At 33.6% G+C, this 25,472-nt stretch overlaps 3 protein-coding genes and 1 pseudogene across 7 annotated transcripts; all 4 read right to left on the minus strand.

Moving 5' to 3' along the window:
• Positions 1-1,621: 1,621 nt before the first annotated feature.
• LOC147929437 (uncharacterized) lies at positions 1,622-2,728 on the minus strand. Its single transcript, XM_087480610.1, has one exon. The coding sequence runs from the start codon at positions 2,726-2,728 to the stop codon at positions 1,622-1,624; it is 1,107 nt and encodes a 368-aa protein (XP_087336736.1).
• A 1,285-nt stretch (positions 2,729-4,013) lies between these two features.
• On the minus strand, positions 4,014-6,361 carry LOC104736601 (protein tesmin/TSO1-like CXC 7). Its single transcript, XM_010456616.2, is given in 9 exon segments — positions 4,014-4,183; positions 4,273-4,596; positions 4,663-4,757; positions 4,839-4,927; positions 5,060-5,389; positions 5,533-5,700; positions 5,702-5,714; positions 5,812-5,925; positions 6,009-6,361. Coding segments are annotated over 9 exon segments (1,404 nt in total). The 5' UTR covers positions 6,245-6,361; the 3' UTR covers positions 4,014-4,148.
• Positions 6,362-8,759: 2,398 nt separating this feature from the next.
• Positions 8,760-12,165, minus strand: LOC104736602 (small RNA degrading nuclease 5). 4 transcript variants are annotated; one of them, XM_010456619.3, is made up of 14 exons: positions 11,798-12,165; positions 11,643-11,693; positions 11,490-11,555; positions 11,265-11,398; positions 11,070-11,179; positions 10,780-10,896; positions 10,617-10,687; positions 10,479-10,538; positions 10,351-10,406; positions 10,203-10,263; positions 9,826-10,093; positions 9,546-9,727; positions 9,179-9,462; positions 8,760-9,060 (listed from the first exon to the last, which is right to left on the minus strand). In XM_010456619.3, the coding sequence occupies exons 1-14, from the start codon at positions 11,906-11,908 to the stop codon at positions 8,937-8,939; spliced, it is 1,695 nt and encodes a 564-aa protein (XP_010454921.2). In that variant the 5' UTR covers positions 11,909-12,165; the 3' UTR covers positions 8,760-8,936. The 4 variants fall into 4 exon arrangements, with proteins under 4 accessions (XP_010454921.2, XP_010454919.2, XP_087338294.1 ...); XM_010456617.3 differs by having other exon boundaries at positions 10,780-10,902; XM_087482168.1 differs by having other exon boundaries at positions 11,259-11,398.
• A 10,973-nt stretch (positions 12,166-23,138) lies between these two features.
• Positions 23,139-24,265, minus strand: LOC104736604 (ethylene-responsive transcription factor TINY pseudogene; annotated as a pseudogene). Its single transcript, XR_015577526.1, has one exon. The product of XR_015577526.1 is annotated as an ethylene-responsive transcription factor TINY pseudogene (transcript).
• Between the last annotated feature and the right edge of the window lie 1,207 nt (positions 24,266-25,472).

Here is a 25,472-nt window from a genome sequence, read left to right on the forward strand (position 1 = left end):
GATTTCTAAATAAAAGAAGGTTTATTACCAGGTCCAGCAGTAAAGATATTATCATTATGGTAGTATCTTGCTTTGAGAAATCGGCTAAGTAGACTTGATGGAGCCTGGAGTATACACCATACTTGTTTTCCAAGAAGAGCTAGATTAAACTTCTCCAAATCTCGAAATCCTAATCCACCTTCCTTTTTTGGTAATCCCATTCTTTCCCAAGAAACCCAATGCATCGATCTGTTGCATGGATTTTTGCTCCACCAGTAGTTTGCTATAATACTATTTATCTCATCACAAATTCCTTTAGGGAGTTTAAAACAGTTCATCGTGTAGACCGGTAGAGTCATTGCCACTGTTTTTAGAAGGATTTCTTTACCTGCTTCCGATAGATAACGATGTGACCATCCTTGAGTTCGTTGTTTAACCTTGTCAATGATATACTGGAAGATTTCCTTCTTTTTTCTGCCTACGTGTTCTGGTAGTCCTAAGTATTTACCACATCCTCCATCATTGTGAATGTTAAGTATTCTCCTTAATCTTGTTTTGGTGTGGGGTTGGACTCGAGCTCCAAATGTTATAGCAGACTTTGTGAGATTGACTGCTTGACCTGAGACTCGTTCATAATCTTGTAGGATCTTCATGATTGTGGAGCAAGACTTAGGATGAGCATGACAAAAGAACAGGGCATCATCAGCGAATAAAAGGTGGTTAACTGATGGACCTTTTTTGCTTATTTTCATCCCTTTGAGTTTATTTTCCTCTGCTGCTTGTGTTAGTCGATGACTAAGAACTTCAGCACACAAGATAAAGTGGTATGGAGAAAGAGGGTCCTCCTGTCTTATGCCCCTTGTTGGTAGTATCTGACCTTTTGGTGAACCATTAATTAAAACCGAGTAGCTCACTGTTTCCACACACTGCATCACCTAATTTATCCACGTTGAATCAAACCCTATATATTGCAGAGTGTTTCGAAGAAAATTCCATTCCAGTGTGTCATAAGCCTTTGAAATGTCTGTCTTGACCGCCATATAGGAGTTAGCCCATCTTTTCCTTTTCTTTAACGAATGGATCATCTCATGTGCTATAATGACATTGTCCATAATGTTCCTTCCAGGGATAAAGGCTGCTTGGTATTCAGAGACAATAGTAGATAGATGTTTCTGTAATCTTGCCACTAATACTTTAGAGATGATTTTGTAGCTTACGTTGCATAGTGCGATTGGGCGGAAGTCGCTCATTGTAGTGGGAACTTCAACCTTTGGTATAAGACACAAATTGGTGTGATTCATTCTCGTTGGCATGACTCATGTGTTGAAAAAAGTTTCTATTTCTTTGAGGATCGGAGCTTTAATGTCATCCCAGAATTGCTGATAAAAGGCTCCTGTTAAGCCATCCAGACTTGGAGCTTTCTCTGGGCCAATATCAAAAACTGCTTTCCTGATTTCATCCTCTGTGATTGGAGATTGAAGTTCTGCATTCATTTGTTAAGTTACGCGTCTCGGAAAACCGTGGAAGACATTTGTATAGTCTTGTGATGAATCTCTTGTTGTTGTAAACAAATCCTTGAAGTATCGTTCTGCAATGCTACCAGTTTCCTTATCTCCCCGATAGACCATGGCTTGGTTATCTTCTATCGCAATGATCCGGTTACGAGCAAGCTTTGTTTAGCCTGTGCATAGAAGTATCTTGTGTTTCGATCTCCAAGCATCATCCAGTTGTTCCTGCTTTTCAGCTTCCAGAATTGTTCTTCATCTTTATATGCTTGATTCAACTGAGCTCTGATACTATCTATCTCTGTAGTAGGTGTGTTGCCATAAGTCAAAGCATGATCCAAATCTCGCTTCAGAATTCCAATACCTATAGTAGCATTCAAACAATGTCGTTTTTTCCAATCTGATATCCGCTTTCTACTTCTCTGAATCCGATCAGAAAAAGCCATTGTAGACTCCTGAGTATTCCAACTAGCAATAACTGTTTCTCTGAATCCCTCTTTATTTAGTAACCGACTGTCGTACCGGAAAACATTACGGCGTTGCTCTACCACATCACATAGATTAGTCACAATTGGTCGATGATATGACCCCTCAAACGGAAGAAATTCTGTCTGTGCTGAAGGAAAAAGAGCTAACCATTCTGAGTTTGCCATTACGCGATCCAAACAACACCATACTGTGTGGGTATATCGCTTTCCAGTCCACGAGAATTTGTTTCCAGTATATTTCAGATCATGAAAATCACAAGTAGTCAGCATACGTCGAAAATCAATGAAAGTTCTTTCTGATCGTCTTGGTCCCCCTCTCTTTTCTTCATTGCCTTTAATCTCATTAAAATCACCCATGACCAACCATGGTTCTAGACGTGATGTAGATATCCGTTCAAACCGTTCCCATAGATCATTTCTGAGACTCGGTTCTGGATGACCATATACAAACGATAAGTAGAAATGACTTCCATTAAACACAACTTGCATATCTACAAGATTAGCTGAAGCAAATACAACTGAATCAGATTCTGAATTTTTCCAGAAAATAGCAATTCCACCACTCATACCTTGTGGTGGAACTGTTACAAAGTTAGGGAAACCTAGATCACTTGCAACCTCTTCGATCTTGTCATCAGTCTGTTTCGTTTCTAGTAGGCATAACATGTCCGGGAAATACTGTCTTTGTATTTCCTCAAGGCGTCGAACTGTAAGGTTTATGCCTAAACCTTGACAGTTCCAGCAGGTTGTAATCATGGAGGCTGTGGTGGTTTAGGGCCCACCGCGCCTCTACACTGGGTGTCCTGAACCGAGCTACTAGTCGAACCAGCCTCCCGGATCAGCAACTTGGGACTTGCCCCCATCTCTGAAGATTCCATGGTGTCTTCTCTTTTCCTCTTTCCCCGTTCAATGGCTATCTGATCTTGAGTCTGGATCGCTTAGTCCATTGCTTCAGGATGGGGTTGAATGTTCAGCGAGTAGTTCTGGTACTCTTCTCTGCCTGGAATGTCTCATGTCGCATTCTCATAAATAGGAACCGGATTAAATAACTGACTGTTATTCAAATCACCAGTAAACATGGCATAATGCTGATTTGCTTCCTGGAGATAGCTTCATCAGGGTCTTCTTCAACCAAGGCATCATGATTTGGATCAATGTCGTTTAGCTCATCAGGCTCATCTTCAACTTCAGCTTGTTGACCATTGTCTCCCTCATTAGCTTCATCCGCATCAATATCCAGTTCCCTTATGATCACTCCTGGATTAGGATTTGCTGGTGGTATGTCATATTATATTGCGATTGAGATACTGATATGGGATTCCTCTGATTTGGATCCAAAACGGGATGAAATTGATGAGAGGTGGATTTTGAAGGGGATTCCATCGCTGAAGTATTAACATCCGGTCATTAAAGACCCATGGACCTCGTCGCATCACTGTTTCCAATGACTCCTCGGAGGGGAAGATGAATTGGAATTGATTTCCTGGAATGAGTCTTTCATGAACTAGACCAGATTGTCCCCAAATCCTTGGCATGGAAGCAATGATGGATCGAAGATTTTGACGCCGAGGCATCACTGGACGGCCGACAATGATGAAACGATTCTCCGCTTCTGCTTGGGCCACTACATCCGCTGGGAGTGCTATCGGTTCTTCATCGGCACCGAGATTGATATCTTGGACTGCTCTTCGAAGATCAGCCATTTTGAGAAGGGTATTGTAGAATCGAAATGGAAAGAGTAGTACAAGCGCAATTGCCGATATCGTATATGTGGGATAATCATCGTCGAAACTGGGTTTAAATAGAGGGGGAGACTCTATAACCGCAGAAGAAGCATCACATCGAAGTGAGATCTTCAACGTGGAGATAACCGTCAGGAAAGTGGTTTGAGTAATGTCCACTTCGCCAGAGAATTCGTTGTAAACCGTCGCGAAAAAGAGATATAGTAACCGCCGAGTGACGAGAGGAAAAATCGCCCTTTCAGTCGCCATTAGCAAAATGTAACTGTGATTTTATCTTTTTCTTGCTTACTAGGTGACAATTTTTACTCAAAAACTTCGTACCATTTTTAAATTATGAATTAAAAAAATGAGTACATCCTAAAGTTTTTGTCAGAAATTTCTCCCAAAAACAAATTTGAGTCTAGATGGCTTTGCTCTTCATCATATGGTTCCTTTCAACTTGGATTTGTGTCGGCTTTGGTATTTTTTCCTGCATAAAAACAAATCTCTTAAATTAGCACATCATCTACGAGACTACAAGACAAGGATACGATATTAAGCTATAAAAGCAAAGCTTACCATTTAAGCTCCCACGGTTTGAGAGCTGAATGAGATAGTCCCTGAAGCTTGACAAGATCTGTCGTTCTTGTTCTAAGTATACCTCCGAGCTTGTGTCTGTGTCTTCTTTCTCTTGGCTTGTTTTCACTCTGGCAAACGTATCTTTCTCTGACCCGATCTCATGTTCTTCGTCACACATCAAGGTACGTGTTGTTGGAGATAAAGGCTTCTCTTCTATTCTATTAGTATCAAGGACACAATCTGGAGAGTCGTTGATCACATTAGCACCTCTTTGGGCTTGATCAAGTGAAGGATCTTTCCTTTTGTCTGTTTCACATTTGGCACCTGAAACACCATATCAGACATGAGGAACATATCCTCCTTACATATATAACTGCATGATATATGTACCTGATAATTTATTTGCCACATCCACTGATTTTGAGACCAAAAGCGAACATAGCTCTCTGACATGATGTGGTTGGATAATATTTGACAGAGAAGACCTATAGAAAGCAAACAGTCAGGTCTCACGGTAGTTTCCAATGGGCAAAATCATAGAAAGGAAAGGCTTTGATATTTCCAACCTGTAAGCACATGTGGTAAATCCAGATACCGCCTTGTCGTTAGGGAGTGAAAAAAGAGAAGTGTCACCATTTCTTACAACGTGGTTTGCCTAGTTGGAACAAGAAAAACACACACAGAAAAGTATGCTTTCAAAGCAAGAAGTGAAGCTAAAGACCACGAAATCGACACATAAAAATAAAAAACAGGATCGTATTATTCGGCAAGTTATATAAAAGTTTACCCTCTGATTCTGGACAACGTGTGAATGTAAAGCGTCCTTGCTCTTTCTCTTTCTTGATTCAGGAGGGTTAAGAAAACCAGACATGTCGATGGCGCGGTTAACAGCAGCATTGGTCGTCTGTTGTATGTAGGTTTCTGAGAGCTGAGGTCCATGAAGAAGAGCATTTCTTTCTTCACTTCCTTCGAAATTCTTGCAATCTTGACATTTACAATTCTCTGAACACAGGACATTCGCCTGGTAACACTCACAGTACTTCTTGAGGCATCCTGATTTCTTGCAGTGGCATCCTTTACTGTGCTTTCCAAGAAGCAGCATTTTCCGCGCATTCTCCTACAAAGTCCATTTCAAGATATATATAAGTTATCATCAACCAAAGCATTACTCAAAAGCCTTTATAACCATTATAGGACTAGGACACTTTCCAAATGCATAAAGCTACATCTTTTTTGAGATGCAAAATTACATTAACAAACCTGCAAATCTTTAATTCCATGAGGACTACCAGCAATCTTGGGCTTAAACGCATCCGGATTACGGTCCAAGATCGTCGTGACAGCTTCTTGTCTTGAACCCTCTTTCTCCAAATTGTTGTGACAATTCAAACAGTTACAACTACCGTTACAATAAGATCCAGACGCAAAACCATTCGCAATACCTTTTTACAAAAAAATCCACAAGACTGTTAAAGGAAAAGGATCTAACCAACATGTTTTTTTTTTTTAACTCTCTTTAAAACAAAACAGAATACTTACAGCTTCAAGCACTTTGAGTTTTTACAATTACAACGTTTCTGTTGTTTATTTGGAGTATTATCTAACGATTCAAGTTCTGTCTGTCCTCGTGAGGTCGTCAATGGATCTTGGTTACTAACATATAATATAAATTCAAAATCAAACCCCAAAAATTTGATAGATATGAGAAATTAAATTGTTTGTAAACCAATATTTACCTCACTCGACAGTTTCCTCCTGATTGATTCATATGAACTTGGTTGTGAACAAATCGGTGAAGCGGTGGTTTCTGCGGCGGAGTGACTTCCGTCGCTGATTCTTGAGAAGATTTCACCGGAGAAGTCGGCGACGGCGGCGGTGGTGGTTCTAGCGACTTCTGAAACGAATCTATCTTCGCAGAGATGGAGAAATCTGATTGAGGTGGATTCTGATTAGAACTCGAATCCTCCTCCATGGCAAAATGATTTTACAGAAGGAGCAGAGATTTTTTTTTTTTTTTTGATATGGTTCAAGTTTGAAAAGCTCTCTTCTTCTTCCTCTCTTTGGGATCTTTTTGAAAAATCGAAAAAACAAGAAAAAAAAAAACAAAATTGAGTTTAATCAGCGAATCTAGCGGTTGAGATTTTAAGGGATTAATCAACGGTTTAGATCGTTTGATTAAGATCTATCTAGGTTTTTAGAGGATACGAGCGCAATTTGGCGCTAAAGAAGACTCAAGAGTGTTTTTTACACGTGCGGTATGTTTGATTTTTCCAATTTAAGTTAACCGGCCGGTTAAGAGCTTCATTGGTTTTCTCGCGACCATCAGCATCCGCAAAACGCTTTGGCCTTGACTGGTTCGCGGTTGCGGGAGTTTGCGGTTTCAAACGTTGTTATTAAACATTTTGAACAACTGACTCAAATTTTAAAATTGGTGTGTTTGCAGAAATTTTACGATTGGTTGACCATTAAGTGCAACATTGAACAACGGTTAAAACATAAAAGGCAAAATTAGATGTTTTATAAAATCACAAAAAAAATGTTTGAAACACCAAATACTTTATTAAATTTGACACCAATTGCTAATAACCGCTACCACCTGAAAACGCAGCGTTTGAAGGTTTTAGTGGGAAAACCAATCAGCACCTCGGTTGTGATTGTTAGCGTTTTAAACCAATCAAGTAAATAGTTTTTATAGTTTAAGTCGGATTCGCTAAACTTCAAACACTTGTAGGCAGTAACGAATGGAGAAAAAAAATCACATAAACAATAAATTAAAATATATATATATATTATCAATTCCTATATGTATTTCACATTACAATTCTCAAACATTAATTATGCTCTAAATTTATTTTTCCAATGTAAAAAATTGTGTGTTACCCTAGAAATGTTTTTGTTTAACTTTTCAATTAGTTTTTCTCTATTAATCATGCACAATTTTTTTAAATATTGATTTTATAAATATCATTTGGTGTTTTTATACTCTTCTATTTATATAAGGATTTCATCAATAGACTTACAACACCAGAGCCTAGTAACAATAGCACATAGGTCAATAACGCAGCCTGCTCTCTCAAATTTCTTAGAATAATCACCAATTGATTTGCAAAGGGCTGCTTCAATGTTCATGAGAAAAATCATCTGAATCTGTAGGAACATCTAAAGTATTGCTCACAACCAGTGATGCAAGTTCACGGAGACAGACCAAAATTCGATATCTATCACTATAAGTTATAAGTGCCTGTTAAAAAAACAGACCAAAATTAGCACAATTTTAAAGAAAACTGAATAAGATTTCAAAGAGAAAGCTGAATTAATTACTTGCTTGCTTAGCTAACATTTGGCAATGAACTCTTTTGGCCTCGATGTAACTACTGTAAAAAAGCCGATCAAGAGAGATATTAGATCTGAACATCAACTTAGGATTTGCAAGTACAAAGTAAAACCCCTTAATCTCAACCGCATGAGAAAGAAATGGGTAATCTCAACCCCTTGTTCTCCTTTATGTATCCCACGAGAATCTTGCAGTTCATAATACCGAACACCATTCTTACGATCAATACCAGTGAGAAGCATAACATGGTATACATTATAAAATCTTTCTCTAGTAATTGGAAGGTAAACCTCCTCCTGCACAATACCATAAAAATATTATGCATTAATAGAAACTGCAACTTGATAATTTAAATATAAATTAAAATTATCACTTACACTACCAATATTTTGAAAAGACTCATAAATTGGAACAGCAACAGCTATAGGGGAATCGTATTGGCGAAGATAGCGAATGATTTCATCTTGAAATTTCGTTAAATTTTCAAACTCTTCAGGTCGATATTGAATACGCTATCAAATCATTCACCGATTGAAAAACTTAAGAAATTTTACATTAATTTCTTATTTTAATTATCTTATTTTTCTTATATTATGTTAATCACTAATTTTAATACATTAAACATTTGCATACTTTAATCACTTTCTATATAAAATTATTTTTACTATATGATTATAATAAATAATAACTGCAATTAAATTGCATATATTTCCTCATTAATTGCACATATTTTCCTATTGAAATTAGTAATTTAATAGATAATTTTCTATTAGAATCAGTGATATAATAGATTACTTTTGGTTTTATATACTTTTCAAAATATTAATTGTAATCTTTTTATTTTTTAAATTTTCTTAGAATTATTAAATAAAATTTCTTTTCACACATGTCCAAATATTATCTATACACTTGACACACGTCGCGATTATATGAATTACTAACTTTGAAAATTAAGCTTTATATAATAAGATATTACATATATGGTAATATTTAGTTTTACTGTTGTTTCACCAAGACAAACACTAATAACCAGTCATAAAGTTTCCCCAAATATACATATTTCAATTGCTCAACCAATTGTTCAGATTATGCAAACTCCCACAACAGCATAATCACACCCCCTTATGTTATGTGTTATTTTGTGCTTTCAGTCTTTTTGTCTTTTTAAACCAAACTTGAAATGTCAACTCTTTTTAAAATGTATATAAATCAGAATATCAGAATTGACAATAACAGAACTACATATATAACCAATAATATTTGAGAAATAAAAAAGACTCAGTTTGATGCTCATAAGTCATAAGGTCTAAACTTTGGCGTCTGTGTCAGTTTATTGCTTGATACCAACAAAACAGAGAGCTACTTCGGCTTGTGCTTGAAGCTCTTCAAGAACCTTCACAACTTTCTCACGGTCAAGCCCGATTTCATTCTCATCTTTAAGCATTTTCCTCACTCTTCATATCCACCAGCAAGAAACAGACAGGGCAGGTAAAAAGAAAACAATCAGATCGCAAATTCAGAAAATATTCGTTTGTCTAAAAACACTTAGGATTTGGATTGAGTGCTACAAACCTGTCGACAATGGATGTGTCTCCGTGTCCGGTGCAAACTATAAACATCGCATTGGTGGGTAACGCATCGTAAAGGGATTGCACTCTCTCGTTCATTTTCTTTAAGATTTCCTTCGTTTCAAGTGAAACATTGTTTTTCTTCTTCGTGTTGTTGTTACATGTAAGCAATGAGATCATCTCCGCTATTCTGGAATTTAGTTTCTGCGGATCATTCGCTCTGCTCTGGAAATGTGTATTCAATTCTGAGAACTGTGTCCAAACGAACTGTGACCGCTTGTTCTTTGCCTAGAAACATATAAAACACAGATGTATCAAACGTTTTTGGCAGATGAGTATACAAAGAAATGGATGGATTCAGAAGTTTTTACCTCCTTCATGGCCTTTGAAAGTGCTTCGTCGTCACAAGAAACTGGAATTGAATTGGATGACTCAGAAGCATATCGCTTCACAATGTTGATATTGTCAATCATAGAAGTAGATTTCCCGCTCTCATTCAAAATGGCGAGTAGCTTTTTTCTTCTCACTTCCGGTGGTGAGCCAAAATCAGGTCCTAGTGGAAGCCAGAAAAGAAAATCACTTAAAAGGATACAGAGAAAAAACAAAACACACAAGATTTAAATAGCGAGGTTAAGACTATGAAGTTCTTGCCATGTTTTATCTTCAATAGTGCCAAATCCATGGCTGCTTTTGCATCCTCTACGCTGTCATGTCCAGATTCAGACAGCTGTATCTCTCTAGCAAGAAACTTTTTTGCTAGAATTCGAAGTTTAGTTTTATAAGATCGACCATGTGGATGCTTGTATAGTACTGCAGTGTCAATCACCAGATTATGAGAGATCTTCAAAGAAAACAAGTCATTTTCCAAGGAGTGTCCGACTAATATGGTCTCTTCGAAAACCAGCCTTAAGAACTCTGCCTGAACATAGGAAACGGCTCTAATTATACTAGACCATTACAAGTCTTCAATTCAAAAGTTCAAACCTCTTAACCCATATCTAATAAAAATTAAAAGGATCTCGTCAAACCTGAATATCTTTAAGAGTTGTTGTAACTCCTTCCATCATCACAGCTGTTATTCCACTATACCTGCAAACAGATGCCAGTACTGTATTTTTTAAGAGGTACACTATTCTAAAATTCATACACAAAATCACCAATATTTGCATGACTTACCTTGTGTTATAATCAGTAATAGGATTTGTTGGCTTGACTAATCTATCTAATAGAACCTGCGCGATCATGGAAACTTGGTAACATAAATGAAGAATCTAACATACTTAAAGAAAGAAGGAAGAAGGTACCTGTCCTTGGATATCGACCAGTGTCACTCTTGTTAACTCCAAACCCTCCTTTGTAATACACTAAGGGTGAAACAAAAAGGAAAGATGTTTACAAGATTATAAGATTATCATGAAAGGCCAGTGAACATAGTCGTTTACCATCTCGCAATCAAGAGCCACAATTTCATGGTGAGATACTCCTGGTGGTGCAGGAAGTGTAGGGGTAAACTCTGCATAACGAACAGAAAATGATCAAACAATATGACACAAAGGTCAAAGGCAAAGGTTAACAGCTTAAATCTTAAATAGATGTAGCTCGTACCAAATTGTTCAAAAGTGTATCCATTTTGTTCCATTTCCTTTCGACTAAGAGTATAGTATGCAACAGGGAATGGTATGTCTTTTATGATCTCAATGAACGATTTCCCCATCAGATTGCCTGCTTCTACAAAAAGCAAAGATTATATCTAGTTAATGCCTTCTATTGGGAGAAGACTTTATAAAATCTGAAACTACTGTTTACAGGCGTAGATGATATAACTGGAAACATTGAAACCTCGTCGTAATTAATAAGGAACAATGATCAAGATTCATCGAGTGAAGTCTACTTACCTGGGCTAGATACAAGGGGAGGTGTTTCCACTGAACTCGTAACAGTTTTCTTTCTTTTAACATTGCAAGTAAGGATTGTATCAATTGTCCTCATGTCATCAACTACAGAGCTAACACAAGAACAAAAGATTAGTTTTTTTTTACCAACAGTTAACCAAACAATTGTAAAGAGAAGCACCCAAAACTTACACCAACCTCAAAGCTAAAAGTGCTATAGGATTGCCACAACACGATTTCAAACTAGCAAGTGCTTTAGACTGTGATAAGTATAAAGCTGCATCCAACCCAGGAAGGTAAAGCATTACAACCTTAGGAATGAGAGGCTTGTTCTGCCAAAACCAGATCCTTAAAAATGTCAATTAAACTTAAAGTAAAGGACACAATCAAACAAACATAGCCAACATGTTCACTTGTTCATACCTTAATAAACACCCACGAGGGCATATAACCTTCTGCAAGAACCCATGTCACAAGTCCCTGAACATCCTATTCAAACCCAAAAAAAAACTTACATTATACCAATCATACAATCCTAAAAGTTTGATTAACCACGAGGATGATTCAAAAACCTACTTGTAAGTTCAATGTTGCTTCAGGGCTTTTGAAATCGAGTTCTGCTTTTGCCTACCAAGATGAAGAAGAAGAATCTTAACATCACAAATTACCAATATCCAACACTTAATCAAATCTAAATCAATACTAAAAAGTTCCAGAGGAAGCGTTGATACTTCGGGTCCATATATATCGAAGAAGCTGTTTCCGGTATTGCTCTTAACATCACTACCGTCGCCACTTTCTCCAACATCTTCCGCGTCGCGCTTCCGTTTCGAAGACGACATTCTTGAGACGACGCCGTATAGCTATTCGGCAAATTTATCCCACATACGATTACGCCGCCGAGTACAGCCGTCGTCTAACACCGCCGTCGCGTTTTTAATTTGCCGTGGGAGAGAAATCTAAGGGTTTTTATGTTTAACCTTGTCGCCTCCAAAAAAAACATAGTGCAAATGTGGTGAAAACTGCTTTCTCCTAAACTATTGTCACAAAAACCCACTTTCATGGTATACTTTTCCAAATTTTTTTTGCTTATGTGTCCACTTTCCTTTTATATTTTTACCTTTACTAACAACTTACCTCTCTTTCTCTCATTCTTTTCTCTCTTTTTCTTTTCTTTTTTGTTATTAACACTTTAATAAAGTAAAATATATTTATTTGTTATCATAAAACAAATTTTCTATTTATTTATATAAAATATGTTATGATTATATATTTTCTACATTTTAAGATACATATTGCTATATTTTTTATGAATTTTTAGATTATACAGTATCCATCAGTCATTGAACATTTGTTCAATTATAAGTGGATAATCAATTGCAGTATTGTTAATAGATAGTTACTTGTGTTTATTCATACAAAATATACATACATAAATTTGGTTAGATCTTTATCCATAGCATATTATCCATAACACAACATAGACCAAATAAGTACAAAACCCTTTAATTCTAAATTTTAAATCCTAGAACATAAACCCTTGAACCTAAAACCAAAACTATTCACTTTAAAAAAAAAAAAACAAAGTTTAGTGGATAGAAAAACTGTGGATAGGTCTCCATGGATTTACAAAGCATATCTAGACATTAAGCTGAAGAATAGCAGTTGAATGGTGGTTATGGATGTGATCATGTGGATATTTTTTTGTGGATACCAATGTAGACAGACCAAATAATCATCATACAACATCCACACAATTAAATCCATAGACACCATGAGCTCCTTGCTTCATATTTTGTGTTGGTCCAGAAACATATACACTCATAAGTGGTTAATAAACAAAATAAAAATTAACAACATTGATTTATTTAGAACATTGAATATCAATCATGTGGATTAGTAGTTATGGATACTTATCTTATAATATCTTGCTCATTCTTTACATGAGCAGAAATTTGTCCAAGATAAATTAGCCACATAGATTTCTTTTAGCTAAATGTTTTTGTACTATTTTTCAGCTAGAAGGATTTCTTTTAGGGTTTAGGGTTTAGGGTTTAGGGTTTATACCCTAAATATTAAATCCTAACACCACATAGACACTAAATCCATCTAAGCCCAAAGACGTAAACCTTATACCCTAAATCTTAAATCCTAAACCCTAAACCATACACCTTGAACCCTAAATCCTAAACCATGAATTAAAAATATAGACACATCATCCACATACCTAAACCTAAACTTTTAACCTTAACCCCTAAATCCTACACCTTGAACCTTAGACAATACAACTTGAACTCAAAACATAGACATTGAATCTATATACCATCTAAAGTCTAAACCCTAAACTATAATGATGTTTGAACATGCAACAAACTTGTCAATAAATTTCATCTGGATTGCTTGTCCACGTGGTCAGAGTTTGGTGGATAGGCTTAGAGATTAATAATGACCATGTTTGTTATGTAGTATGCTTCTAGTGACACTTCTAAGTTCTAATATCTCTAATTCTAGCTTAAAAATAGTACAAAAACATTTGGCTAAAAGACATCTAAGTGGCTAAACTATAGTGATGTTTGAACATGCAACAAACTTGTCAATAAATTTCATCTGGATTGTTTGTCCACGTGGTCAGAATTTGGTGGATAGGCTTTGAGATTAATAATGACCATGTTTATTGTGTAGTATGCTTCTAGTGACACTTCTAAGTTCTAATATACCTACTTCTAGCTGAAAAATAGTACAAAAATATTTAGCTAAAAGAAATCTATGTGGCTAATTTATCTTGGACAAATTTCTGCTCATGTAAAGAATGAACAAGATATTATAAGATAAGTATCCATAACTACTAATCCACATGATTGATATTCAATGTTCTAAATAAATCAATGTTGTTAATTTTTATTTTGTTTATTAACCACTTATGAGTGTATATGTTTCTGGACCAACACAAAATATGAAGCAAGGAGCTCATGGTGTCTATGGATTTAATTGTGTGGATGTTGTATGATGATTCTTTGGTCTGTCTACATTGGTATCCACAAAAAAATATCCACATGATCACATCCATAGCCACCATTCAACTGCTATTCTTCAGCTTAATGTCTAGATATGCTTTGTAAATCCATGGAGACCTATCCACAGTTTTTCTATCCACTAAACTTTGTTTTTTTTTTTTTTTAAAGTGAATAGTTTTGGTTTTAGGTTCAAGGGTTTATGTTCTAGGATTTAAAATTTAGAATTAAAGGGTTTTGTACTTATTTGGTCTATGTTGTGTTATGGATAATATGTTATGGATAAATATCTAACCAAATTTATGTATGTATATTTTGTATGAATAAACACAAGTAACTATCTATTAACAATACTGCAATTGATTATCCACTTATAATTGAACAAATGTTCAACGACTGATGGATACTGTATAATCTAAAAATTCATAAAAAATATAGCAATATGTATCTTAAAATGTAGAAAATATATAATCATAACATATTTTATATAAATAAATAGAAAATTTGTTTTATGATAACAAATAAATATATTTTACTTTGTTAAAGTGTTAACAATAAAAAAGAAGAGAAAAAGAGAGAAAAGAAGGAGAGAAAGAGAGGTAAGTTGTTAGTAAGGGCAAAAATGTAAAAGGAAAGTGGACACATAAACAAAAAACTTGGGAAAGTATACCATGAGTGGAAAGTAGGTTTTTGTGATAGAACTCAACCCAAAGTGGGTTTTCATGACATTCACCCAAAAACATATATCTCAAATAGCTTCATTTAATTAAAATTTTTAAAATGTTTGAAACCCAATAAAAATATATTATAATATAGTTTCGGTTTTTTTTTCCCTTCTTGGTAATTTGCAAATTACATTCCAAGCGAAAAATAGTAAAATACAATCAAAAATTAAATATAACAAAATAATATGTTTTTGAAAAAGAAAAAAAAATTATAAGCTACTTTTTCCGTTTCATATATAGTATTATTTTGATATATTTTACACAAATTTAAAAGTTAAAATAAATCATACAAAGATATTTCTATTTAACAAGTGAGTAACAATTTAAATTTAATAAAAAATAGTTTTAGATTAAATATAAATTGGGAAATTTAATGTAAAATGAAATTTTTGTGAATCTAAATAGTAACACATCGATTATCATTCCAAGGTTTATGTAATCATATGACATTATTAGGAGATGATTGGAACATCAGATTTATAATAACTTAACAAACAAAAAAACAATAACTTAGTGTCAATTTACATCAACAAATTACCATAAAAAACCGATGATTGGAACATCAGATTTATAATTAATATGTATTACTAATTCAAAAATTACCCATGAGATATATCGCCATGGATTAAAAATATATATATATAGAGCTATAACGCTATCTCTGCTTGTTCTCTAAAAAAAAATCACGTGATTATTATCTTATTCTCGTCTTTCTTTAGTTATGTTCTTTACAGTTTTTTTTTTTGTATAAGAATGTAAATATTGTTTCAAGAAATGAAAGTTTTAGGAAGTGAATCATAAATATATGGTTCCATGCCAAGAAAGATAAAGAACATGAAAACGTAAACATTCGAAATTCAAATTATCACTAAAACTACGAGCTCTGAAGTTTATGACAAGGCTATGGTTTTTGTGATAATTGTTCTTGTAAAATCATATTAGGCATGCTTGACTAATGCGGATCCTAGTATTGTTGTTGGTCTAATTTATATAGGATTCATGTTTGTAAATTAGCATGGACTTGAATTAGGACTAGAGTTTTGGCCCACACTAAGATTCAGATCATCTTCAAATTGTGATATCACCCAATTTGATATCCAATAAACATGCATTTTAGAATGAGCTATATTGGTATCATCACTACATAAGTCATAACATAAGAAGAATATATAGGTAAGTCTAAATCATTCTAAACATTTTAAAAAATAATAATATATAGCAATAAAAATAGGGAAATTGGCAGAAGTAACCAACAACAAAAAACTTTAATTAATTCACTAACCATTCTAATTATCACCTTATGATATTCTTTATATTTTCTATAATAATGACAATTTTGCTCATATGACATTATGAACAGCTAGACACACACTCTCTCACGTGTGTCCCCTCTTCCTCCCTTTCTTTTTATTTATTCCTTTATTTTTCTCATTTTCTCATTTTCTTGTTTATCTCTTATTTATTCATTTATACTAAAAACGCATATTTGTGGCTAGGTCTAGTTACGATCGACTTTGTATGTATTAGCATAAAGTAAATAACGCAAGCTTTGTTATCGAGGTTCGGTTTTTCCTACATCCTCGGGACCTACTCTAGAACAAATTCACTTGAACAAGATAGCAATTACAATTGCATATGATACAAGCACTATTATGCCTATCATTCTTTTCTAGATGAATAAACCATCAAAAGATCTCTTTATCTTATTGATGAGGCGACACCACACATCTTGTGTGCATCTCTTGAGAATACCTTGAAGCGCACAGGTCTTCATGAAGCGGCCTCTTGGTATTTATATCAATTGTCAAACCCCTAGGGTTGGCAACTTTCATATTATACAACAAATAGGAAATTGAGAACTTTCCTTTTTCTTTTTGGATAAGGAAAGTTTCTCTCCATGATCTCATCTTGAATCTTCTATTCTAGATGTTCATCCAGCTTAGCAGCCGCCACTTGGCTTGACCAAATCGGTCTTAAACTTATGTACTCAAACTCTTTAATTCAGCTTCTTGTACTACAACCTGTATTAATGTCGGACTAGTACAAGAACTGGTTCATACGTTTGATACATCCTCTGATATATCTAACCTTCTTGGCTTGTCCAAGTTGTCCCACACGTTTGTTCTCCAACTCTTCAAAGTATTCACACAACTTGGCTTCATGTACTACTTGACGTACTACCTCCTGTACTACTTCGGAACTTCACAAATGTTCTTACCGCAATATTGTCAAGTAGTGCCTCAACATCTTTGTTAATTCTGCTCATTGTCTTCACATACACCTGGTTGTATGAGATCTTGGTTTCATTAGCAATCTCATGACATGTTCCGAACAGCTTACAAAACTCAGTCAGCACATCCACCTTCAATCTCTCCCTTGGTGATTGAGTTTTATAATCCATGCACCTACTAAAACCAGTCAACACAACACCTTCAATCTCTCCCTTGGTGATTGTGTTCTATAATTCATGCATCATTTAAAACCAGTCAGCACAACATCTTTATATACTTTACAATAAAATCTAGGGAAATTCTCGTAAATCTATTTACACAAAGTCACAAATTATTTAGATTTCACAATCTTATTTAAAAATAAACCATTTCTTTTATGTTTTTATTTGATTTTTTTCAATTGAACAACTTTAACTCAATATGTAACTAAAATAATGTAATTATTTATTCTACTATTCTATATAGAATACAATAATATTCTATTACATTTTCTTAAAAATATAGATACTAATAATTTAATTTCCATGTAACCTAATTTTAGTATGAGCTTAATTCGATAGTTTGGGTTCTCTATGTTGTATCCCTTAGGGTATAGTGTAATTTATTCAGAAATTGTTAAACTCGACATGCTAAATTTCATATGTTGTATATTTCTTAGTAAACGGCTTGTTTCATAATTTTTTTATTTCATTTCATACCATCATTACCAGTACCATCAATATATTTTATAAAAAATGTTTCATTCTATACTATTTAGTTTTGTTCTATACTATTTTATTAAGATGTTGTAAAAATATTCTATATATTACATGTGTGTGTGTCCTTCACTGATATCATCTCTACTCTTTTTATATTGGGAAATGGTTATTCACTTAATTTTCCATACTATTTACAGTACAAGAATATAATTTTACTAAGCTGTATTTTTGAGAAAAAAAATTTTCGTCACAAATTTGTGACACTTTAAATATGATATTATGACTAAATTTATTTGTCAAAAATTCATAGTAATTTTGTCATTATATTATGACGGAAAAAATCGGTAACCAAAGTTTGTCACAATTAGTGATGAATATGCTACGATAATATTAATCGTCACTCTTATGACAACATTGTGACCAATATGTTGTTGCAAATTAGTGATGAACTTATAACAGATATGCAAGTCACAATTTGTGACATTAAAATGAGTAATTAGTCATAAAATAGAATAAATTGTTATGTCATTTATACAAAGCCCATTAAGCCATGTCTCTAACCCTAATTTAACAAGACTTATTCAAGAGATGATTAGGGTTTTATCCTTTATAATTTCGTGTCTCCTAAACTTAGAGAGAGAGAGAAAAGACCATTTGATAGAAAGAGAACAAGGAGCAACAATTGAGATTAATGACAGATCTTACATGTCCTAGGAGATGGTGGAAAAGAAGGGGTAAACAAACTCTTTTATGGAAGAATTTTGGTGACCAATTTCCTAACCCATAGATGTAAGTTTTCCTCAAAGTATTTTGTAACCCTTCTTGTAGATTAAAAGTTATACATGTTTTATCAAACATATTCTGCGCAGATCCGCGAATTAACATCGGTCATCTTGTGAAATCGTTTCCCACTGCTACAAGTTGAACCAGAAGCTGATCTACCCGTCATTGGAAAGATCTGAGTCTTACCTTTCCAGAGAGCCTGAGAACGTTTCAATAGGAGTTAAATATGAAAGTTATGGTCGAATATGTGCATCTGGTCAAATTTTTTATTTATTTTCTTTGTAAAAATAAATATAGCTTATAATGTATATCTAATGTTTATGATTATAAATAATTTGTATGATTATAAATTTTAAAATGAAAAGTTTTTTGAGATTAAAATTTTAGTTATAATTTTTATCATATGCAATAATTTTTTTAGTAATAACTTGTGACCATTTGAAACTAACTTCTAATTATAAGATTGGACATTATGATAGTCACAAAATATCATGATTTTTGAGTATTTGTTAAAATTTTGCGAAAAATATTTAATTATCATTTGTGACCATTTGAGTCTATAGATTCGTAATAATAAGATACATAATTAATCGTTATTTTAAACACAAATTGTGACGATTTAAAGACGTTTTGTTAGTTTGTAATTGAGACAGTTTTATTACTTTTTTGTGTTGTAATTATTGATGACAGAATGGTTACTAATATATTCGTTTTGCAACTCTTGTAACGTTTTTGTTACAAATAAAAATTTGTGACGATTGTATTGCAACCATTCAAAAATCGTCACAAATTCGTAACAATGTTTATATTGTGACTAAAATACTTTTTATTGTGACTAAATATTTCGTCTTAATAAAACTAATTATGTTTGATACTATTTGAGTTTAATTGGATTTAAGTTATTTATGTTCTCTACTATTTTTTCCTATACTATTCCATTATAAACACTATTCATCACATAAAATTTTAAACCTCTGATTTTAAAAATTCAAGTTATGTAATGGGGTAAAAACACCTTTGTTGGATGCGCGTGTCATTCACGTTGCCCCTTTCTTTTCTTTTTACATTAGTCAATAGTTATTTACTTAATTTTTTTCATTATTGTGCTATATTCTTAGTTCATTTTTCTGTTTCGGTCGTAAATTTGCCCATAAAAATACCGATAAACAAGATAGCAACATGAGGTATTAAAACATGTAAATTCAATCACATGATTTTCACAGCTTTCTTAGAAAAATCTCATCCTACTGGAAAATGTCGAATTAAATAGAAATTTGAAGATCATACTGTAAGTTTTATTAAAGAATCATTCAATCCGAATTAGTTTTTTATTTTTTGTTCACCAAATAGAATTAGCCTAAAAGTCAATTTTTTTTCATATAATGTATCTTTTAAAAAAGACAGTCATGCGCCATCAAATCATTCAACCACAGTTGGAATGTCATTTTAAATATTTTTACAAAGTGTAAATCTTTTTATTTTATTGTATAATATGTAAACAAAAGATGCATGAATTGTTTCCAGAATTTTGCTATTGACCAAACTTCTTTTCTCACGGTCATTTGATCAATTCTACTCATTGTTTTTATTATACTTGATTTTATCCTAAATCCATGACTCCTGTCAAAATAATTTTAGTATTTATAATTCAAACGATGACGTGTACCGAGGTTCGCACAATATTAATAAACAAGATTTTTGGGGTAAGAGTGGAGCAAATCCTTTTTTTAACGAGATATGAGGTCGTCAAATATAAAGTGAGAGTTCGTCAGCGTACAGGTAAGCTGACGACAAGAAAAATGACTATCTCAAAGGTGGAAACGAATTACATAAAAGAGAATAAACATTGTTTTCGATGCAAAGTCTTGTTCTCTGGGTAATGTGTGTGAGTCAGAACGAGGTTGCCAATAAATGTCTTGAGCTATTTATAAGTGAGTGTGGACTTAAGGCACTTTAAAGTTTCTGCGCGAAATCCTGAGATTGTCCTCCGAGGTAGGCCTATTTTCTGTTGGACTGAAAATCTAGTATGCTATCTCTGGTGAGCCATTGTTGGCCGAGTTGGCATATGGGGCAAAGCCCATATCCAACAATAGCCCCCCCTTAGTCCGTCGAGCAGAGATATTTTTGTGGTCGGCGGGCGTGCTAAAGATGTTCGCTTATATGCCTGCTCGGCACTGATCTGCCGCTGGTCGCTGATCGGCTCAGGCTTGTTGATGGTTAGTCGGTTGGCGGCCGCCTTGGTCCAAATCTGTATGAGTTTGGTCGGCCGCACCTCGCGATGTTGAATAGAATGGGGAGAGAGGTCGATGATGGTAAGGTTGGCGACGCTAGTTCGTGAGAATTTTTTAGAAATACCTCTTTTTGGTGTACTCCTTTTTTTAAATACCCCTTTCATCTATCTATTTTCAAAAATACCTCTTTTTGAATATGAAAAGTTATAAAGTTTTATATGGTTCACAAGGTACTTCTAGATAATAACTACTACCTCGAGATTCTATCCAAATATTTATAAAGTTTTTAAAAAATTTAAAAAGGTTTAATAAGGTTTTTAAAAGGTTTACAAGTTTTTAAAAGATTTTCAAACAGTTTGTACAAGGTTTTTAAAAGGTATTTATATTTAATTATAAAATATATAAAAAGATTTACACACATATAAAGGCAATTTGTATATATATTAATAAGCTTTCACACAAATTTTAAAAAAAAAATCAAATTTTTAGTGGTTTTTTTGTAAAATTTTCAAAGATGAAAACTCTTATACAAAACAAAGTAACTAAATCATATAAGGAGGTGGTATTGGTTTGAGATTTATGAAGATTTTTAAAGAGTTCATCAAAATCATTAAAAGTGAATAAGTGAAATATTGTTAAAGATTGCTAAAAAGTTTTGTTGATTAGTTTTCAAAAATCTTGTAAAGTCTTCCAAATAATCCATGTATTTTTATGATACTTTTCATGACTTTATTTTGTAAAGAAAGTGTTTAAAATCATGAACCAATAACATAATAATTGAACTCATTAACAATCCTAGATTCTTTTGTTTTTATTGAATAACAAAAATTTTAATGACTTTATAAAAGTCTGAATCCAATAACCGAGATTTGTTAAGATTCTAAATGATTTTTTACAAATCACAAACTAATAATACTAAACTTTAATAGAGTTTAACAAAATCTTGATCTAATAACAATATATTCTACGTAACATTTAAAATCTTTAAAACTATATTCAAATCTTTAAAACTATATTCAAATCTTAACATTTAAAATCTTTAAAACTACATGTGTGTTTGCGCGGATCGACTTCTAATCTATAGTTTACCTCCTAGAATCAATAATACAAAAGGTGGCTTTGAAATTCTGCATTATTCAAGTTAGTTAATCTTTTAATCATCTATTACCTGGACGTTATTACAAAATTTCCCAACAATAAAATATCAGCTTTTTGTAACTTCTTTGATAAAGCTAAAACTTTACCATTGTTTTGTCGGGACATCATCACATCAACATATAAAATTAAGGTTTTCCACATAGTATATACTTTCCCTTACTATATCGGACTCCACTATCCAATATCTTTCACGAAGACAATAATTGAGAGCATCCTTGAAATGGCAAGCAAGAAAAGAAAAGAAAAAAAATGTAAACTAGAAATAAAAAAAGTTTGTCAAAAAAGTTGGTTCTGTCTTCGAAAGGTTTTGCCTAATTTTTATTCCGAGCTATTCGAACTTATTATACTGCACTTTAGTTACCACTGTTTGCTTGATGATATTGGGCGTAATGTTTGCCTGATTTTTTGGTGCTCTGTGACTTTTTTTATATATATAGAGAGATATATACATACAAACGAACAGTTACTCGTAAACGTTTACGATTTTGATTATAATTTTTTTTTAAAATATATGTTTTCTAGAAGTCTAATGTACACGTAAACCAAATAAAATCTCGCCCTCTTATTTTTTTGTTGTTGTTGATTATATTAGTAGACATGTGTGTATCGAATCACCATTTAATTGTTAACATATTGCAATTAGTTTATGACGTTAATCCTAACTATCGATACGTCATATCAACTGATTCTTCTTTCAATATATGTCTACTCAAGAAAATTTAAAGGATAGTGACGGATTCTAATTACAATAATCATTAAAGGTTTATGTCATTTTTTTCAACAACGAAAAGAAAAGAGACGTAAGACTTGCAAAGAAAACAATGGGTTCCATTTTCAAACCATTCATTACAGTATTGTTTACACGTGTTTTCTAATCAAAATGAGCTACTTGTATTACAATATATTACACTTTCTAGATCATAGTGCTCGAAAGACAGGAAAGAAGAGATTCTTTTGTAATATTATTGGGTCGCAAAAGGAAATGTAATGAGTAAAAGTCATTGTTTGATTAATACAATAATACTCGAATGGCAAAATTATTCAAGCTGTTGGATATATATCTTAATAATATTAGCAACAAATATCAAAATCCAATAACTGATAGTGGAAAAGAAAAATAAAGGCAAAAACTAAACAATTGGTCAGATTAATATATGCTTAATCAGAAGATCAAAGTTTTGATTCAATAATAATGTACATTAATTCAAAATATAGAAAAGGGTACGTGGCTTCCGTTGGCTACTAGTCCAATATTATTTATTTTTTCAAATTTACACACACTGATTAAAAAAAAAAAACATGTTATGAGAATTATGTACAAGTATTCATATATGGAGCTCTCTCTCTCACACAGACACACACAGATTGAAAAAAAAAATAGAAAAAAAATCAAAGACTAATAACCCTAAACTCACCCCACAAAATAAAGGGTTCATTAAAAAGTAATTAAACACAGCATTTACTAGTATATTAATATGATTATTATGACTTAATAATTATTGTACAGTCCTTGAAGATCCCAATCTTGTGATAATAATGCAGAAGGAACCATCTCATAATCACCTTCTGACCAAAGCGGTGGATAAACCCATAAGTCTGTCGTCGAGTCAGAGAATATAAAATCTTTACCTAGCTGAGTCGAACCATCGTAACTCGATCCCAAACTCGGCAGCTCTACGATCTCCCCTAGCTCCTCTGAGCCCGTCCCAGAGGAAGACACGAGAGACTCAAGCGAAGAAGAAGACTGTGAAGACGAAAACGTAAAAAAAGAAGAAGATGAAGACTGTGACGTTGTCGTCGTCGTCGTCATGATCTCCATTTGAGCGGCTTTGAGAGCTGCGGCTTGGATGTCACGAGGGCTGAGCGAGCTAGGTCTCGGGAAAGAGCCGGCTAGGTCAGGGAAGTTGAGTATAGCGGAGGCTCCTTTGATGCTAAGAGCAGCTACGTCGTGTGCACGCGCCGCCATCTCCGGGGAAGGAAACGTTCCGAGCCATATACGTGATTTTTTCCTCGGCTCGCGTATCTCCGACACCCATTTCCCCCAGTTCCTCTTTCGGACTCCCCGGTAAACCGGATACTTACCGGAATCTCTAACCGGTTTAGTTTTCTCCTCCTTGCTCTCTTGACTCGCTAAGCTAGTCTTGGGAGTAGTAGTCTTTGAAGCTATCATTGATGATCTACTTTATAAAGAAGAGCTTTATACCAAAAACACCAATGTCACACTAACCATTATAATTTTTCTTTTTGTTTTGGGAACAAGGTGTAGAGAAAAGTTTGGGAATGTGATATAATGGTATTATTTTGGGGAATGAGTTAATGAAGGAAAGTGAGAGACAGAGTTTGATGGGTATTTGTCTGCATTTCTCAATCACTCCCTTATTTATATGCAACAATTGTTTTGGGGTATGGTAGGGCCGTAGGGGTAAAGGGAGATATGGGTCCCATATTATGGGACAAATATTGCACTGAGTCTATAGTAAGTAAAAGCAAATGAGGACCCACGGGCTAAACTTTGATTTGATGCTCCTAAAAGACCCGTACATATTTTTTTTGTTAATCATGATTGCTATGTTTTTTTCTCCTAGTTTGTATTTCTTTTCTTTTTTTTTTTAAATAGATACCGGTATATTTATATATGTAGAGAACGGTACAGTTTGAGTTCAAATACATGAGAATAGATGACGTAAGAAAAGAAGAAACATTTTCTCAATACAAACGAAGCATAGCATCTCCAAGAGGGTTGGAAATTCTGAAACCAAAGGTAGAGGTAGGTGTCATGTATAGGAGGTTGGACGACCAAGTCCTTTCCCAAGTTGTCTAGTCCAATAAGTCGACGCCTGAGTAGTAATTGGATCTCCTTCTTAATCCTCTCAACAGAGGAGAAGGTTGTGGTATGAAGCCTCACATTACGTTCTGTCCAGATTGAGTAGAGGAGAGCTTGGAAGAGCAGTTTACATATAACATTGAGTTTTCTGTTGGTGGTGGGTGATTTTATCCAGTCCAGATATCCGATAAAACCCTGTGCTTGCTTGGAAGAGCAGTTTACAATAGTTTGTATTTCTACTATTGTGAAATGTGTATTTTTTTTTGTTTTACAATTTGTTATGTTTGCTAATAAACATAATATAAGTGAGTAACAGAAAGAGATAGTATTATAGTCGTTATGATTTATGAATGGTATAAGTTTAAAGTTTGACATTTTGAAAATGTGATTCTACTTTTGTTATTATGTCATCTAATCAAGTAGAATTAGAGTGTGTAAAATTATGATTAAAATAAATCATGGGTTTGACTGACATGATACACGTTAGTAATCGAATATTAGTAAAATGAAAGTGATCCATTAGTGGAAACCTTATATAACTAGTTAAAAAGAGTGTCTACATAATAATCACAAAACTCCAAAACAAAAAAAGCACTTAAATTTTCCAGATTTGCTATTTTTGAACACTTAAAAATGCTCATATTTATGATTTTTTTGTTGCTAAAATACATAATTCATAGCATATACTAAACCTTAAGAAAAAATTAAACCAAAAAAAAAACTCAAACATGATGTGTAAATTATG

The sequence above is a fragment of the Camelina sativa genome, chromosome 13 (assembly GCF_030686135.1).
Source record: "Camelina sativa cultivar CO46 ecotype springtype chromosome 13, ASM3068613v1".
Lineage (NCBI taxonomy): Eukaryota > Viridiplantae > Streptophyta > Magnoliopsida > Brassicales > Brassicaceae > Camelina > Camelina sativa.

What these genes read in the sequence shown, in the direction of transcription:
- LOC147929437 (XM_087480610.1), bottom strand. Translation starts at nt 2,728, where the DNA reads ATGATTACAACCTGCTGGAACTGTCAAGGTTTAGGCATAAACCTTACA.
- LOC104736602 (XM_087482167.1), bottom strand. Translation starts at nt 11,908, where the DNA reads ATGTCGTCTTCGAAACGGAAGCGCGACGCGGAAGATGTTGGAGAAAGT. An exon ending in CCTCGTGGGTGTTTATTAAG is followed by an intron (nt 11,399 to 11,489) that starts GTATGAACAAGT and finishes TGGTTTTGGCAG; the next exon opens with AACAAGCCTCTCATTCCTAA. An exon ending in TTTCAAAGGCCATGAAGGAG is followed by an intron (nt 9,463 to 9,545) that starts GTAAAAACTTCT and finishes ATATGTTTCTAG; the next exon opens with GCAAAGAACAAGCGGTCACA.